Source organism: Filobasidium floriforme (genome assembly GCF_021052385.1).
Source record: "Filobasidium floriforme strain CBS 6241 chromosome Unknown HD553scaffold_9, whole genome shotgun sequence".
Classification (NCBI taxonomy): domain Eukaryota; kingdom Fungi; phylum Basidiomycota; class Tremellomycetes; order Filobasidiales; family Filobasidiaceae; genus Filobasidium; species Filobasidium floriforme.
Window position 1 is genome coordinate 108,713 of NW_025763630.1, and position 16,996 is coordinate 125,708.

At 53.7% G+C, this 16,996-nt stretch overlaps 4 protein-coding genes across 4 annotated transcripts; 2 read left to right on the plus strand and 2 right to left on the minus strand.

Annotated features, from left to right (window-relative positions):
- Positions 1-849: 849 nt before the first annotated feature.
- Positions 850-6,105, minus strand: HD553DRAFT_310029 (uncharacterized protein). Its single transcript, XM_046179779.1, has 13 exons — positions 5,590-6,105; positions 3,409-4,985; positions 3,145-3,324; positions 3,038-3,066; positions 2,803-2,973; positions 2,612-2,726; positions 2,461-2,546; positions 2,374-2,392; positions 2,035-2,313; positions 1,811-1,957; positions 1,625-1,703; positions 1,453-1,528; positions 850-1,379 (listed from the first exon to the last, which is right to left on the minus strand). Exons 1-13 carry the CDS (start codon positions 5,987-5,989, stop codon positions 1,181-1,183), a joined length of 3,357 nt encoding a protein of 1,118 aa, XP_046037030.1. The 5' UTR covers positions 5,990-6,105; the 3' UTR covers positions 850-1,180.
- Positions 6,106-6,154: 49 nt separating this feature from the next.
- Positions 6,155-8,052, plus strand: HD553DRAFT_310031 (uncharacterized protein). The gene is made up of 2 exons (XM_046179780.1): positions 6,155-6,751; positions 6,849-8,052. The coding sequence occupies exon 1, from the start codon at positions 6,462-6,464 to the stop codon at positions 6,738-6,740; it is 279 nt and encodes a 92-aa protein (XP_046037031.1). The 5' UTR covers positions 6,155-6,461; the 3' UTR covers positions 6,741-6,751; positions 6,849-8,052.
- A 2,052-nt stretch (positions 8,053-10,104) lies between these two features.
- On the plus strand, positions 10,105-13,247 carry HD553DRAFT_310033 (nucleophile aminohydrolase). Its single transcript, XM_046179781.1, has 7 exons — positions 10,105-10,251; positions 10,407-10,588; positions 10,930-11,006; positions 11,420-11,735; positions 12,497-12,652; positions 12,746-12,977; positions 13,046-13,247. The coding sequence occupies exons 1-7, from the start codon at positions 10,243-10,245 to the stop codon at positions 13,157-13,159; spliced, it is 1,086 nt and encodes a 361-aa protein (XP_046037032.1). The 5' UTR covers positions 10,105-10,242; the 3' UTR covers positions 13,160-13,247.
- Positions 13,248-13,497: 250 nt separating this feature from the next.
- On the minus strand, positions 13,498-15,979 carry HD553DRAFT_271380 (iron permease; the record flags this gene model as incomplete). The annotated part of the gene is made up of 11 exons (XM_046177711.1): positions 13,498-13,804; positions 13,869-13,944; positions 14,010-14,196; positions 14,273-14,462; positions 14,534-14,573; positions 14,647-14,707; positions 14,771-14,840; positions 14,928-15,267; positions 15,354-15,506; positions 15,614-15,749; positions 15,857-15,979. 11 exons carry the CDS (start codon positions 15,977-15,979, stop codon positions 13,498-13,500), a joined length of 1,683 nt encoding a protein of 560 aa, XP_046037033.1.
- Between the last annotated feature and the right edge of the window lie 1,017 nt (positions 15,980-16,996).

The window sequence follows — 16,996 nt, forward strand, 5'->3', positions numbered from 1 at the left end:
GTGTGGCGTGAGAGAGTGCGAAGGTATGGGATGTGATCGCAAGTGGCAAGTGGCATGGGTGTGAGACGTGTACAGTAGGACCGTGAGCGCGAGCGATTCCAGGACAGGAATGCGGGCCCTAGCATGACGTGGTCCCGGCGATGCCGCTCAGACATGAAGCGAAGCGAAAGGAGTCCTCGAAACTCGAAACACCTCGTCCCCCACCTCGTACCATACCGTGCCGTGCCATGTCGCATCGATCAATTCAGTATCGCGATAAGAGAAACCTTACTCATTCCTTCCTTTCTCGAGGCACAACATACCGTAGACCGGGCGATCAACGCTCGATCCACCTTCCGAACATTCCAACAAAATTCACACCCCGGTTCCCCGTTTCGCGTCGGCCACATTACATTACAGCACTTCTGGAGGTAGGATCGGTGGGAACCGAGATTGTTCTCACGTTTCCGGCGTGATCGGAGGGATGGTTACAACCCCCCCCTTGGGATCCACCTTCGACTGAAATAGATCGATATGTGATGACTCTCCAGACTCAGCACGTGCAATCAGGCCAAGACCGAGACCAAGACGGCATACTGTACAGTATGTGCGTTTGTCACCAACGATCTTTCGCCTGCGCATGCTTCAACCGCTTGTACTGTATGATCGCTCGTTCAGGTGGACGAAGCTGGTCACTTCCTCGAATTCGCTACCACCAATTCTGTTACGTTACAGGCCTTTCGTTGTCGATTACAACGCCGATGAGGTTCACGAATGAAATTTCGTTGGGGAAAAAGAAGTGCTACCAGTACCAGATATTCATGCGCATTTCAAAGGCGTCCTCGTTCAGATTGCTTCAAGGCTCGGTCTGGTCTGTCTTCCAGTGAGACAAGTCACTGGATCTTCGTCAACGTCGACGACACCATTCCATGAGAGAGGACACAGTGTCAAATATCACTGCCGGATTGCCGCTTGTGCGGTCGATATCTTGAACCCACATTGACCATGAAGAAGGCAGGCTATGACGTCTCTGAACCGGATGCGCCGCCTGCTTATGCTGTAAGAATAGCCTAGACTCTCTCAAGCAAGGGTAGGTTCTTGCGGCTTCCGTGCTTGACATGAGACCCTACATGCTGGGGTTATCGTCAAACCGTATATCTAAACGATTTCCGCGAATTACAGTGGATCTAACGCAGCCCGATCACAGCCCCTTCTCCTTTGCCCATCCCCACTTGTCGCCACAAGGTCCCCAGCGACACCCATGCTCGTCTCCCTTGGCCTCTCGGGACGCCTCACAGGCCAAGCACTGCCCCGTAGGTCCGACGTCAGAACACACGTTACAGCCGGGCTGATTCATGTCCAGAGTGCGCCAGCGGAGTACGCGATGAACTTGGGAAGCGCTGTATGATGAATGCAGATGGCGAGTTTCAGCGTCGGACCGGGCGCGATATTTCGGCAACGAGATCGACCCACGCAAGAGCGGAACCAGCACCAGCTTTGACGAAAATCGAGACGAGCGTGTCGAGATCCCTGTTCATCTCTCCTATACCTGATGTCGAGCGTAACAGAATCGTGCCGTGAGGTTATATACCTGTTAATGACAGCGCACATGCCAGCAAAATTGATGGAGACAACCGAAACTGACCTTTAGAGTCACCTTTAACGGTACATCGACGGAGCTCCTTCAATAGAACTCTCGCCGCTTGAGTCCACGTGATGCACATCTGAGCCCAAATCCCCCGGACAGGATGGGATCAAGGAATCGTCAGTCCTACCGTTGTCAGAGTACGAGGCTGGCGCAACTTCCCGCTTCCTGCTGGCAGTCACTCACGAAGCCATCCAAATTCGCAAACTCGTGATCGGGGATCAAACGGGTGATCGAGATCATCCTGCGGGCCATGCTCAACGCTCGTGAATTGTCGAATTGCCAGTCGTCAATGTCGTGTAACCAGATCTGAGCGCCGAGTAGTCGGGTTTGCTGGAAAGCAACGCGCTCGAATTAATTATCGGCTGTTCCGCTGACAAGACGTTCTTTCGAGGCCGACAGAAGCTCACCAAAGCGCAATTGTCGATATTGACCATGGTCATCGACTGCGACCCATCAAGGGGCACGATACTGGCCACATTCCGCATGGATTCGGGGACCCTGGCTTGTAAAGCGTCGATCGCGTTTTCGAGTCGATAATGCGCCTGAGGGACTCGACGAGCGGAGGAAATCTCGGCGAGATATCGATCGTGAGCTGATTGACGAGAGGTATCGATGGTCTGGCCGAACATGTCGGTCGTTTCGGGTGGCATGGATAGCAAGGCCGCACAGCGTTCGATCAGGACCACCTGCGAGGTAATCAAAGGTTAGCTTTGGATCGCCCTGGGGGAGAGTACAGAGCCACTTGCCGATTGCGTCAACAGATTCCTGCAAGCCGAAAGGCTTTTCCGATCAGCTTCAACTCGGCCGATGTGCGTCCATCACCTTTGACTCACTGATAAGTTGTACTTCGAGGTGTCGGATCCATCCGTCCGCTAGTCAGATCTTCCATCCGCTCGTCCTTGACGGGTACGTTCTTGTCCTGCCAAGCCATGTCAAGTGAGCCTACAGATCCCAAGTCCACACACCATATAACGGTCGACTGACATTGAGGTACTCTTCGAAAGGTAACGGCCACGGCGTCGTGATCTTGTCGTGCTCTATCACAGTGTTCCACTGCGTCGCGACCGACCCAGCTCGGTCGACCACAAAGACTTGCCAACTGCCGGCAGACCGACGCAGACATGCTGAGCTTGGCTCTGAATGAGGTCTCGCAGATCCACACGTGGGCGACTCACAAGGCGTGGATACGTTCGGCCAACTCGATCTCGCTATTGGGCGGAGGCAAGCTGAACGTCGTCGTCCGCCTAATCCAAGGTTCTTCCTCGTGCTTGGCCGTCAACCGCGTCCGCCTGAGCTTGGACAACGATCCCGTCGGGATCTGATGGAGACCGCTACTGACGGCGAGTCTGTCGTTGTGGGTCGTGGTCAGCTCGATGTCACTGCTGGGTTGGTACTCGACCGACCACTCACCGACTCGCTCGACCTGACATGTCCCACGCCTGCGCGCAGAGACGTGACAAACACCAACCGTCAGCCTCGATTGTCAGTCCATACCGACCTTTGCCCACGAAACTGACCTTGTGATACTGTGCCGTCCAGTAATTGTACATCCCCAGACACGTCGCTCCCCGAACGAGATCCGTGATCCGACTGTACGCCAACAAGCCCGAATTGAAGTGCTCCTCGGCGAGCTGGGCGAAATGTTTCTCCATCTTGCGCAAAGCCGGATCCTCTGATCCCCGGGCACCGATAGCATACTGCCAGGCGACACCATTCGACGATATGGACGAGCGGGTCAGTGGATGATGGCCAACGACGTCAAGGCGAGGCACTCAGCTCACCATGGCGTTGACCCAAGCCGGATGAGGCCTGAGGTGCTCTTCCCCTCTCATCCGTTCCCAAAACGTCGGCCAATGGTAGATCAACCCGAACCGCCTCCCCTGCTTCATAAACGAACCCAACAGTCTCTCCCTAAAGATGGCAGGGATCTCTTCCGCCGTCGGGGCCGTAGTCAACGTTGTCGTCTGACCCGCCGCACCCGGGGAGAGGGAAGAGAGGTTGATGACCGATCCGGGGGAGGGGACAGCCGATCCCGCGCCAGAACCCGAGCCAGAGGCCGAAGCAGACCCGCTCGTCGGATCCGATCCGGGGCGGAACGAAGTGGGCAATCGGAAAGCGTCCATCGAGCTGTTGCCACCGGTGTTCCCACCCGTATCGCTTCGCCTCCTCCTGACAAGGTCGTCGTCGACCATCGCCTGAGCTTGATCCATGACCAGCTCGAATCCGGACGGAGTAAACGATCCTCCACCTTGCGTCTCGGCATCGTAATCGCCGAATCGATCGGATCCATCATTCAATAGCTTCAAAGGCTGTTTCTCGAAGAACCATGGTTTCCCCAGGTCCGTCACCACGATGGGGTCACAGGCCGAGTTCGATCTCGTCTCTCCGAGCATGCCGTTCGGTCTGGCGTCGACATTGGCATTGACGTTGTTGTTGTTGTTGTTGTTGGCGACGAAATCCGCCTGATTCCCGAGTGCGGCGTACGAAAGATCGAGATCCGGACCACCAAACGTCGACGTGGTGAGCAAATCGAACGGGAAACTGAGCGAATTGAGCGTAGAGAGGTTCGGCATCGGTGTCAATCCCGTGGACATTTGCATCCCGGGTCCAATCCCCATCTGTGCTTGCAACGGCATTTGCATTTGCATCTGCATCTGGTTTTGCGTCGACGACGTTGAAAGACCCAGCCCGGCGTCAAGGTTGTTGTTCTGATCGACCCCGTTCATGCTCTGTAACAAGCTCGTCAACGCCTCGTACGAATTAGGCGACAAGGCCAGGTCCGGGAGAATGTTCCTGTTCTCGCTCCCATTCCCGTTCTCAGCGTTATCCCTGTTCCCGTTCGCCAAAGGTCCTATCGCACCACCACCAGCTTCTAATGCATGCGCACCCGCACCCGTACCCGCAGACATGGAAGTGGTAGTCGAGGTAGCCGAAATGAAGCCATAATCGAGGATATTTTGATTATTGATGTTATCGTTGACGTTCCTCTGACGGCCCATATCCATCTCCAAACCCATATCTAGATCCATGCCCGTGCCCAGATCGCGATCCAGATCCATCCCGACGACGGGCCCGGTCCCGTTCGCCCCCTGAGAGTTCGAGTTCGGACCTGGACCTCGGGTTTCGGTCTTCCCAGCAGCGCGAGCTCGACTTTGAGATTGTGACTGGGACGAGCCTGAAGACCCCGACCCAGACCCAGACCCAAAAGCTTGTCTGGCAGCCTTGGTTCCATTTCCTTGCGACTGAGATTGAGATTGAGGTCTCTTGGATCCATTATGAGTATTATTGTCATCACACGAATGATCGTACTCGCAAGGAGATTTCTTCAAGCGCGTGCATTGTCCACAGCGAGGTTTCACTGAGGCGTTTGAGTGGTGTTGTTCGGATCGACATAGGAGATAAGAATGTAGACGGGCGAAGAGAGGGGAGAGAGGAGATCGTCAGTATCAGTGTCCGTATAACAATATATTTGGATCGGTATAGCAGTAAAGTAGATTCCGTCCCCGTTCAATCTCGAACCCAACCGACCGTGTGACCGTGTGACCGTGCGATCGTGTCTCGTTCCCGCCGATCGGTCGATCTTTCATTATTCGTAGGACATACGAATAATGAAGAATTTGATCTCCTGACCGTGGTTATGGAATCGTCGTGTTCGTTTTCGTTATCGTATTGGTAGGTTCTTCCTCGTGCGATCTCCTACTCCATCTCGACCTCTAAGTCTGCATCTCCCTCTCGATCGATCTGCACCTCGCACCTCTACATCTGAAGCTCGATATCCATATCCGACTCGACTCGACTCGACTTCGATCTCGGTCTCGGTCTCGATTTCGACCTTCCAGGTCGACACCCCCTATCCCTCCCTCTCTGCCCTCGCTCCTCACCTCTTTCCCCACCTCTCCACCTCTCCACCCTGTCCATCTCAAAGAAGACCAAGCCGAAAGAACAAAGACGAATAGACTCACCAGCATCGCACTTCAACTTTCTCTTCCTACAAAACAGACAAGCGTCCCCTCGTTTCAACACGTTATGATTTCCCGTCCCACTCCCGTTCCCATTCCCACTCCCACTCCCGTTCCCACTCCCCGTCCCGTTCGCATTCCCATGATTACTGCTACTGATATTCCCCTTATTCGTCAAAGACGAATGGGAGTGGACCGTACCCGATCCCGTATGATTATGATTATGATTAAAAATAGTAGTAGTAGAAGAAGAAGACGACGAGGCCGTAGGATGATGTCGATGCCCGTGTAACCCCATCGTCGTCGTGTTGGTAGTCGTGGCGGAGGGGGCCTTGCCGGACCGCGGGGAGAGTTGAGGTTGTGGTCGAGGTTGAGGTTGAGGTGGTGGGTGAGAGCTGATCATGACGACCCGACTACTATTCTAGATTTTGCATGCTACCCGTATGGTATGGAAGGATTGTGAGTGTCGAGTGTATACGATGTACAAGGAAGAGTACGATCGAAAGATGTCCGTCATCGATCTCTCTCGACGTTGAGCATATTCAAATCGATCGAGGATTGAACGCTTGCCAACTCTCCCTTTTCGGCTCCGGCAACAGTCGGGCGGAAGCAAAAAATGGATCCATCGAAGGCTTATCAATCAGCCATGTATGCAGTATGCCAAGGGGATCTATCGACGACCGAACGTTGACAGCACTATCGGTGTATCGGAACGTGTCCTTGCATGGTGATCATGTCCACACTACATAGATGATAATTGCGTACAAGCACCTCCTCCCCCGACGAACGACGAAAATCCCGCGAGACGTGAATGACCCCTCAGTCAAAAGTTTGTCAAAGATGAGTATTGTCGCCTCATCCGCAAAGGGGTTTGTATGTGCCCGCACTTGCTCGCGATGAAGAAATTCAGGGTGTACATCATAGGGGTCATCCTCTCGAGTAGTCGTCGTTCGTCGGCTGTCGGTTCGTTGTCAGATTTCAAGTCGGGGATGGTGAAGGTGATCGTTGCCGAGACCGAGGTCGACAAGGTCGTACGAGAGCCGTGGATAGCAGAGTGTAGGAAACAGGGGGGTACCGATCGGGAAACAGACCCAAGATCAAGATCCACAAGGAGGTATAGGGGTATTAAAAGAAAGTGTTTCGAATATGTGTAGTAGATGATGATCTGGAAAGGAAATCGTCATCAGTCTCCGAACGTCCATCGCATCACACTCTCGCATATACGAGGACACGGCGGAGAGTCATGCGGAGGAGACACTCACCTCGATCCTTGGAGTCCCGATCGCATTCCCCTGCTCCGTACCACCATCCGCTGGCCCTCGCACAAAACTCTTCTCTCATGGCCTCAGAGTCGACGACCAGTACCAAACCGTCGCCAACACTTCGATTTCCGACTCCCAAATTTAACTCCCTACTTCCAACTCCCAAATTCAACTCCCAAAATTCAACTCGAATAGATGCGACCAAACAACGGCCAAATTTCGAATACCCAATGTCGAAGGGAACGCGCAAGAATAAGCCCCGTCGTGTTAAACCCCCCTCTCCCCATTACGGACGAGAGGTTTAGTGATAGGGTCCGATCGTATGACTGTTTTGCTATGAGCGTGATTACTCTTCTTCTTCATTCTTGTCGGTGAGGGGGTTTCTTTGCTCGTCGTCGGGCTTTTTCTTTCGCTTTAGCTTTCGGTTTTTGGTTTGGTTTGATTTGTACTTTTCCCACGGCTCTCTTTCGTGTTTTCGCGGGTTCCGTTCCGGGCGATCCGAGTTCAGTTAAGCCATCATACCACGACAAGAAGAAAAAGAAGAAGGAAGTGGGGACGACCCCGACCCCGACCCCCTTTTTCCGACCCTGACTCCCGACCGGGCCCACAAGTTAGGAAAAACCCCTCTATCCACCGCCATATGCCATGCCATGTCTTCCCCCCAAGTTCATCCGACCGACCCGGTTTTCCGACGACTACCTCCCTCGGCACACACACCTCCGACCCACGCCTCTGTAAAAACGTTTCAAAAGTGCCGCCCGACACCATGACCTCCCGCGCCGTCTTCCGGAAGGCAAGATAGAACGCGCCTCACAAACAAAAAAGACGGCTCGTACCCAACTTCCGAGAAAGCCGGTAGGTCGGTCAAGGAATCGAGGGCGACAGAGGGTGGTCCGAAGAGGGGCCAAGTTCGGATTTGCCGAAGTACCGAGCGAACAATGTCGAACGAGGATTTGAGGATCGGATATCGTGATCCGGCGTTATAGGCGGCGTGGTGATAAAGAGCTCCCATCTACGTAATCCGACGCCCGAGAACCGAGAACGAAACAAAAGAAGAGGTCAAGGACCGTCCGCTAGACTCCCGTCCTTCCCGTTTGTTGCTCCGATGATGCTGATCCCGATTCCCAAACTCGTCCCCTTCCCGCGATACACCCACAGACACCTCGAACCCAGGCACACCAACCGACAGTCATCGACTCTCTCAAGACCTCGACCTCGACCTCGACCTCGACCTCCGGCCTCATCTCATTCCATCTCATCTCGCAATCCCTCAAAAAAAAAAAAAAAAAAAAAAAAAAAGCCGCCAAACCCCCCCAAGAACACCTCGGCTAACAAAAACCAAGCGATTCCCAGTAAAGATTTTTTTGTGTGCGGAAGGCCCTCTCGGCCCGTCCCCTTAAAGGACCGACTTTTTTCCCCTCTTTCCTTTTGATAAAGAATCGCGAAAAAAAGCAGACCGTACCGGACCCATCCCATCGTGCCCCCATATAAAATACCGACCAGAAGTCCGCTCCGATAATAAAACCGGGGGACGAGAGATCGATACAATATGTGAGGTGAGGGAGGGTAAATTTTGGGGTGGCTCGGTTTGTGAGGACGTCTTCGCCGTATGTGTGATCATATCTCCCGTGGTCGATTTGGTGAAAGGTCGATAAGTGGTCGAGGTTGAGGTCGGAGTTGCATTGCAGGTCGAGGAGGGTGAAACGTGTAGTATAGTATAGTGTCGAGTGTGATAGTGCGGCGCGGCCCAAAGCCCCCCCGAAACGCCGCAAACGGATTCCCAAACCAAACCAAAACCAAAGCCAAAGCTCAAGCGCAACCAGAACCCAACCCGATCCGAAAAAGAAAACCCCCCTCCCAAAAGAAAAGAAGAAGTAAAAGTAAAAAAAGTTGCTCCGGGGACTTTCTCCCACAGCGATTTTGAATGACTAGCGGTTCCTTTCGGTGCGTCGGACCACCCTGCCTCGCCTTGACCTTGACCCGTTGAATTGAGTTTTTTTTTTTGGGTTCGACGATGATGAGCGATGACCGACGCTGATGATGCCGAGGATGCCGAGGATGACAAGAATTGGATCTGCCGAGATCGGAGGGGGCTGGTACGTCCTTCCAGATAAAGCTTCGTCGAAGTGGGGTGAAGTTGTGATGAGATGAGGGGGACGAGACGAAGACGAACGAGACGAACGAGATGAACGAAGGAACAAGCAGAACAAGGGTAAGGGGAGATAGTAAGGGGGGTCCGAACCGGAAGCAGAGCCGTGTCGATCGAGTGGGGACGAGAATGTTTGCGATGCCGAAGGGGGGATCAAGAAGACGCAAAGCGAGAGGAGGGAGTTGGGGAATGGACAGTCGCGTTGGACGAAAGGGGGGGACGAAAAGGTGTGCGCCTGGGAGACCGTAGTTGCAGTGTTTCGTTTGATTCCGGTCCACCAGGGGTCCCGATTTCGTCCGCGAGCCTTTTCAGCGTGTAACCCGACTATCCAAAGAACCCCAATTCTCACTCGTCCTGTTTCTCGCCCTCGCCCTCGTCCATCATCCGATCCCGCATCCTCCTTGGAAGTCCTCGTCAACTCGACGCGACCCGACCTGCAGGAGGACCTGCAAAATTCTTTTCCTTTGGGTCCGGACACACCGATACCCGAGTACTACCCACACCCAGACTTCCGCCTTGTTTATCTTTCCGTCGTTCCCCGAGTCACCCGCGATCGCCTCGTCCTCATCCTCAACTCCTACATCGTTCTCGCGCTCGTTGCCTTGAAAGGACGTATCCGCCGCGGTCCTCCCGCTACGAACGAACCCAGAGCTTCATGATATCCCGAATGGCGTCATCATCATCGTCGTCCGTCACTGTCATTGTCGTGGTCGAGCCCGCCGGAAAAAAGGCTCAAGTATAAGGTGCAAAGCCCAAGGCACAAGGCGGTCCAAACGACCAAAAGGAAAGTGTGTGTCTTGTGAGCTGCGATTAGACGATCCTTTGCGAGCGTTCCCTGAGAGGAGAAAGGAAGGAAGGAGAAGAAGAAGAGGAGTGATACGTAAGGGTGTGAGAGTTGTAGAGTGTTTATACTCGGGAGGAGGAGGGTAGAATTTGCTAGGAAGAGGGTGAGGTCACGTGAAAGTCAGACGTGAGCGCTGGGTCACGTGACGTAAGGGGATTGAATTGTGATTAGGTAAGCGATTCAGACCCAGATTACCTAAAATCATCACGCTAGCTTGTCTCGGCTCCGAGATCCCCCTAGTAGTAGTTGGGTGACGACTGAGTGTCGTTCACCACCAGATCCAAAGGGGAACGACACTCGAGCATACGAGACGATCGACTCCTCCCCTCTCTCTCTCTCTTCACGACCACCTTCCACACCTACCCTACTCGAATCAAATATAAGACCAGACTCTTTCCAATATGAACCACGTAAGCTCTTCTCCCAGCTCTGAATCAAGTTCCCTTGTTCACCTATCACCGGGCGAGACTGACACTTCGTCATCACCTCTCACCCCCTCTTCCACCTACCTCGACCCCACCTCACCTCGGCCGAAACTTATACCCCAATCACATACATACCGTAGCACCCGTCCGCATGGGGTCAAGTCTTAACCCCTCAACAATCATTCGACATGTACAACTCGCACGGTCACGGTCACTTCTACTCGAGATCGTCATCAGGGGAATATGGGTATGGGTATGACGTGGGTCAGGCAGGGAGAGATTTCCTCAACGGTGGGATGGGTGGTGAGAAACAGGTTACTCAGTGAGTCGCATCGTGTTGGTGTTGGTATCGGTGTCGGTGGTGTGTTGCGTGTGATGGTTATATTATCGTCGTCCGGTCGGCTGATCCACCCTACCGTGCCATTTTGTTCCATTTCCATCTTTTACCTGCTCACATCCCATCCTATCCTATCCTCTCTTCTCCTCTCTACCTACCCATCACACCACACCACACCACACAACACCCCAAATCACACCACACCTCACCACATCACATCCTATCGAACATCGAAACACATCGAAAATCGAATCACACCATACCGAAAATCGAAAATCACATCCTATCGAACATCGAAAAACACATTATTTACATTCACACTTCAGACAACCGCTCGTCACCGGGACATCCGTCTTAGGGCTCAAATACGCCGATGGGATCATGCTCGCCGCTGACAACCTGGGTGAGTTCTGAGCGATCTGTTGTTTTGGTTGTCCGATCCAAGTCGGTTCTCGATCGGATTCGATTCAACTCGATCGGATCGGATTGGATTGGATTGGGTTAGATCAGGGATGGCTAAACCAAACTCCATTTCATTCTTCTTCTAATCCCTCATATCATAACACCGATGACCCCTTTTCTTTTTCTGCTTCATTACCGGTCTTTTCTATCGATATTCCTTTTCACCCATTTCTGATCTCTCTCTCTCCTATTCGGGACCCCCTTCAATCAACCCTCCTTCTACCGACTGTGGCTTTCACCGACGACCCTCGTTCCACCGGCACCCCCCTCTTTCGAATGACAACCCGGGGAAAAAATCAACCCGCTCATCGACAACTAAATACACTGAACTAAAACTCGACGAGGGAAAAACAGCCTCTTACGGCTCCCTAGCCCGGTTCAAAGATATCCAGCGTCTATACCCTCTTTATTCGTCTTCGGCGGCTCATCCGGGTCAGACCAGCCAGTCGACTGCGGGTGCGGGGGTCTTATCCGAGTCCGCTCCTAACCCCTCAAACTCGGCCAAGACCGAGAGCGAGGTCATGGCCGACAAGGAGAGCAAAGAGAAGGACCCCAAGGACGAGAAGAAGGACGAGAAGAAGGCCCAATCGAGGTCGAGTCATACGTGTTTGGCGGTGGCCGGGGACATGTCGGATTTCCAGTACTTGAAGAAGATCTTGGAGGGGGTCGTGTGAGTAGCTCTTTTTTCCCCTTTCATCTTGACAGCCTGTTTTCGGTTTGTTTTCTCTCTTTTCGGGGTGACACGGGTTTGGTCGATAGTGCGGGGTGGTTCGGGTTCGGTCGATGGTGCAGGGTGGTTCGGGTACCATTTGGGCGCGTCGGTGGTTGGCGGATGTTTGGGTTGACGGGGGTGGCGCTGTGGGAAATCGGGAGTCGGGGTGGATGTTCGAGTTCGACACGACACGGCCGGTCGGGAACACAAAAAGGCTATCGAAGCAGGCTATCAGTCCGTGCGAAAACAGAGGGGTATAGTCTGAGGGGAAACGTATTGGTGTTCAGAGGAAATCCCGTCTGCCTTGTTTTGTTGGCTCGAAGATCTGGATGGAGAAAGACTCGCTATCGAACGGACAAGACGATCAAGTCGAGCACGGGAAGGAATTACCTGGCCCGGTCGAATCCTACCGAACGAGGCACAGAACTAAACAGGGTTTAGGGATCGAGCGCTTTGTTCGCAGGCGAGCACTATACGGGTTCGGACTAGGTGGATTTGCGAAAAGCGAAGCGGCTGGCGACTTGAGAGATGGGTCATCCCAGCTTCGCTCGACCAAGGGAACGTGCGGCGAGATTGGTTCCTCGTGATTTCGTGTCATTTCCCACGTTTCCCCTCGCGCAAGAATCACGACCTCGCATCGATCTGCTCTCGAATACAGCCATGACGTCTGATCGCTAACATCTCTCTTCATGTCACCTCATCCCCTTGCCGCACGGTAGCACCAAAGAACGCGCCCAATCCACCACCGACGCCCACCCGGCCCTGGCCCCCGAACAGATCTACGAATACTTGAGCAACGTAATGTACGCGAGGAGGAGCAAGATGAACCCGCTTTGGAACGCTATCGTTCTGGGTGGGGTCAAGGACGGCAAGAGGTGAGGCGGTTTTGGTCTTGATACTCCGGGTTGGCGCAGGGAAAGAGAGATCATGTCGCTGACCTTCAGAACGTGGACATGCTCGCTCGCCAGTTTCCTCGGATACATAGATCTCCTGGGGACGACTTATCAAGCGCCGACCTTGGCTACTGGGTTCGCCTCTCATTTCGCCCAGCCTCTGTTGAGGGAAGCTTACGAGGAACGGGAAGCCGCCGGGAAGCGGGGGGAAAAGGAAGGGTTGTTGTTGTCACGCGAAGAAGCCGAGGCGGTGCTGGACAACTGTATGAAGGTCTTGTTCTACCGGGACGCGAGGAGTCTGAACAAGGTCGGTCTGGGGGGTGTCTCTCGAGGTGGTTGCATGCTAAAACTGACCACCTCGCGTCTCTCTCGCAGTACCAAATCGCCACCATCACCGATGCTGGGATCGATATCTCTGCCAGTCGGGAGAACCAAACCGAGTGGAAGTTTGCCGAGGGACTCCGGGGGTACGGGCCTCAGAAGCAGTAGAAGGTAGAAGGCAGACGGGCGAGGTGTGGTGTGGTTTACGATGTCTGTATGATTGTCTCACGATCGATCGAATGTTTTATGGAAGTGCCGAAGGTCAAAGTCTGAACTCGTGCGAATTATATTTGCTGATAGAGAGAGAGGGAGAGACAGACGTCCACTGATCGGTGAAAGGATGGACTCGAAACGATCATATATGACTAAAGGTTGCCCGACGACCAAAACAAGGGACATGAAAAGCAGGCTTCTATATATCTCCACGACCAGATTCACGGACTACGACAAGAGAAAGAAGTCCATAATCGCACACAGGCGATGAGTACGAGATACTAGCCCTCGATTTAGTAGGCCAACCCGACCGAAGCTCCGGTCGAGGGCGACGACTTGAGGATGGGAACGATGGGAGTCGGCGGGACGTTGCCCATCTCTTGATCGTTCTCAGCCTTGGCTTGTTCGGCGAGACCCCACTTTTCGTCGACGTGCTTGTGCATGGGGATCTCTTTGCAGAAAAAGTTGGCGAGCAAACCGACGGCCGAGAGCGGGATGGCGACGAGCCAGACGAGTCGGAGCGAGACGACAAACGCGTGGATCACGTCGGTCTTCATGGGTTCGGAGAGGGTGTGAAGGACCGGGATGGCCGCGTAGGCGCTGTGCATGTTCAGAGACGGGTTCAGCAGATTTGCCACCAGCGTTCGACGACGATCGTCCTCACAGATCGGGGGCGGAACCGAATTGAGCGCCAAACGCGACAGGCAGCTTCTTTTTGAGCTGCAGTGTCAGATCCAGTGCTTGTCAGCTATCAACAACCTGGACGCCTCTTGGAAAGAGCGACTTGCCTGATTGTTCATCACACTACCTCCGATAGTAACCCCAAAGACCTGTCCATAACTCCTCGCAAAAGTCAAGAACGCGAGGGCGGGAGCGTTGAGATCGGGTGGAGTTGGCGCAAGGATGGGGAAATTGAGCCCCGAATAGAGCATTCCAGCGCCAATTCCCGCGATGGCCTGGAACCCAGCCCACATATGAACCGAGCTGCCTTCCTGCGTCGGCACAATAAGAATCGATCCTCAGTTATCGATGCAGGCTGCATAAATGTAAAAGGTATTAGGAGCTCACCTTGAGCAGCGCCAACAAGCCGACTCCGGTGGTCATCATCACCCATCCAGCCCAGTTCGACCAGTTGTACTTTCCGATGATGGCGACAGCGGCACCGGTCATGATGGCCAACGGGGCGATGGTCAAGGAGAGCGGGAAGGTCTGCACGCTAGACCTGACGGGGCTCGATCCTTGGATCGCTTGGAAGTAGCTGCAGAGGTGAAACAACGAGATCTTAGCGCGAAGTATTTAGAACCGTCCTGGACCGAAGGTGAAACTCACACCGGGAGATAATAGATGATGATGATCGTCACAATTCCGTCTGAGCGACCTCAACCTCAGGTCAGTAAGCCTCTTAGGGGCCTAAATCCCTGTAGCCTGTGGTTTGAACTCACGGAAAAAGGTCTGGATGTAACCTGAGATCGAGGTCCGGTTGTTGATGATGGTGAAAGGGATCTGCGTTTCAAAGTCGCGTCGGTTTCAGATCCTCAAAAGCGCGTTCTCGAGGTAGTGACTCACGGTAGGATCGACGGCCCATCGGAAATCGTACAAGACAGCGCCGAAAGTGGCGATAATACCAACAGCCAAGCTGTTACGGTCAGATAGAGGCGGTCAGCGGCTTTTGCTTGTGAAGGGTAGAGAGGGTAGAGAAATGACCCCGCGCGGGTAGACTTACGGTACGTAAACCTGGTAAGCGCCCCAAGGATGATGCGCTCCACCCCAGACGATCCCCAAGATGACCGCAGTCGTCCCTCCGATGATCAAGACGTTCCCGATGATGTCCATCTGCCTCAACCTCGTCTTCAGGTCGTCCTTGGGTGATTTGATGTCCAAGAACGCCCAGACGAGACCGAGGGCAAAGAGACCGAGAGGAAGGTTGATGAAAAAGAGCCATTGCCATTCTTGAGCTAGGGCACCTCCGATCAGCGGGCCGATGGCACTGGCGAAAGCCCAGACGCAACCGATGATACCAGAGAATACGCCTCGTTCTGATAGGGGCAGCATGTCGGCGACGACTAGTATCGAGCAAAATGTGCGGTGTGGTGCATCATCAGTCCCCATGTCGCCGGCCTGATGACAAGTGAGATACATGGCGACTCACTGATTTCGGTCATCGCGATGATCCCACCACCGCCCATCCCCTGCACGGCCCTCGCGGCGATCAACATGTCCATCGAGCTCACGTACCTCGCCCCTCCACACAGACCGGAGCCGAGCATGAACATGACGAGGGAGAGCATCATCGTGCTTCGGCCTGCCCAGTCCCCGACACGCGATCAATTCAAGTTCGTTGTAAGATAGCATCAGTCCCGGTCCGTGCTATGCAGGTGTATGAAGAGGGAAGGGATGGCGAGCACTTACGACCGAGGATATTAGCCATGGACCCGCAGAATGGAAGAAAAGCCGTCGAGGTCAACGCGTAGGCCGATCCGACCCAAATATAGTCTTCCCCCTGGAGGTCGTTGATGATATCGGGGAGAGCGGTGGAGATGGCGGTCTGTCGTGCCAGAAACAGACGGAAAGAACGCATGTCAGTACGTGAAGAGATGCGCCGAGAAAAAAAGGAAGGAAGCGGGACGAGGATATTCTGATGAGAGGACTCACCAAATCCAGAGCGGAGAGCAAGCAGGAGAAACAGAGCGAGACGAAGATCAACCAGAACTTGAGCGGCTTGTTAAAGTCCACGCGCTTCCTCTTCCCGGCCCCAGCCCCATGTGCTTCGTCCATAGCATCTCCATGTCCATGCCCGGTGGTCCCGGTGGTCGAGCCATCTTTCCCTCCTCCTTTAGCCTTGTTGAACTGGGAAAAGAGTCGAGGATCCTTCCTAGGGTCGATGATCAAGTAGCTCTCGGACGAAGTCCCATGCAACATTCCCGAATCGAAAGCGGTCGTCGAGGAAGTGACCGACTTGGTGCCATCGTAAAAACTATGGTTGGGTTTCTTGAGGGAGTACGACCCCGTGCTGGTTTGTCTACCATGTTGGTAAGGGTATTCGGAACGATTGTGATTCTGATCGAAAGGAGGCGAGCCGGGTTGATTGTTGGTATCGTTCTTGAGATTGTTATCGGTAGCACCAGAAGGCGAGGAATGCAGCTCCCCCAAGCTCGGTTTGATAGGGATCGTCGTCCTGCTCGGGGTAGAAGGGAGGGCGATCATACAAGGAGAATTAGGGTCGTGGATGACAAACCGACTGTCCATCTCCGGGGTCGTAGGGCGGATGATATCGAGATCAAGGTCGATAGACCGGGGATCACGTCGGAGGGACCGAGAGGGGGAAGGTGGATTAGGAATCGACATGCTTGTCGTCTTGGTAGGTCGAGGTGTTGTAGTGATAGGGGTCCTTTGCGATTCTTTGATGGCGTTGATCAGTCCGAACGAAGGATGAGCGGATAGTAGCGACTGTTTGGTGACGACGTTGTTCAAGACGAGATGAGGAGAGGTTGAGGAGGTCGGGATCAAGGTCGAACTGCCGACGAGGCTATGTAGAAACAGAGGAAAGGAAGGTCGAGTCTGCCAAGTCGCAATGATCCAAAAGTCAGTCGGTCAGGATCGGAATGACAACGATGATGATAATTCGCCACGACGTTTCGACTTGCACTTGCCTTTATGAGACGAGGTTGAGGGGGTGTCTATGAGTTTATATGAACGGTGACTCGACTGAAGAGGGAAGAGGATGAAGAACTCGAAGTTAAGGAGTCGAGAAGCTCGAGAAGAGAGGAGGCGAGACGTCTTGAATTTATAGCC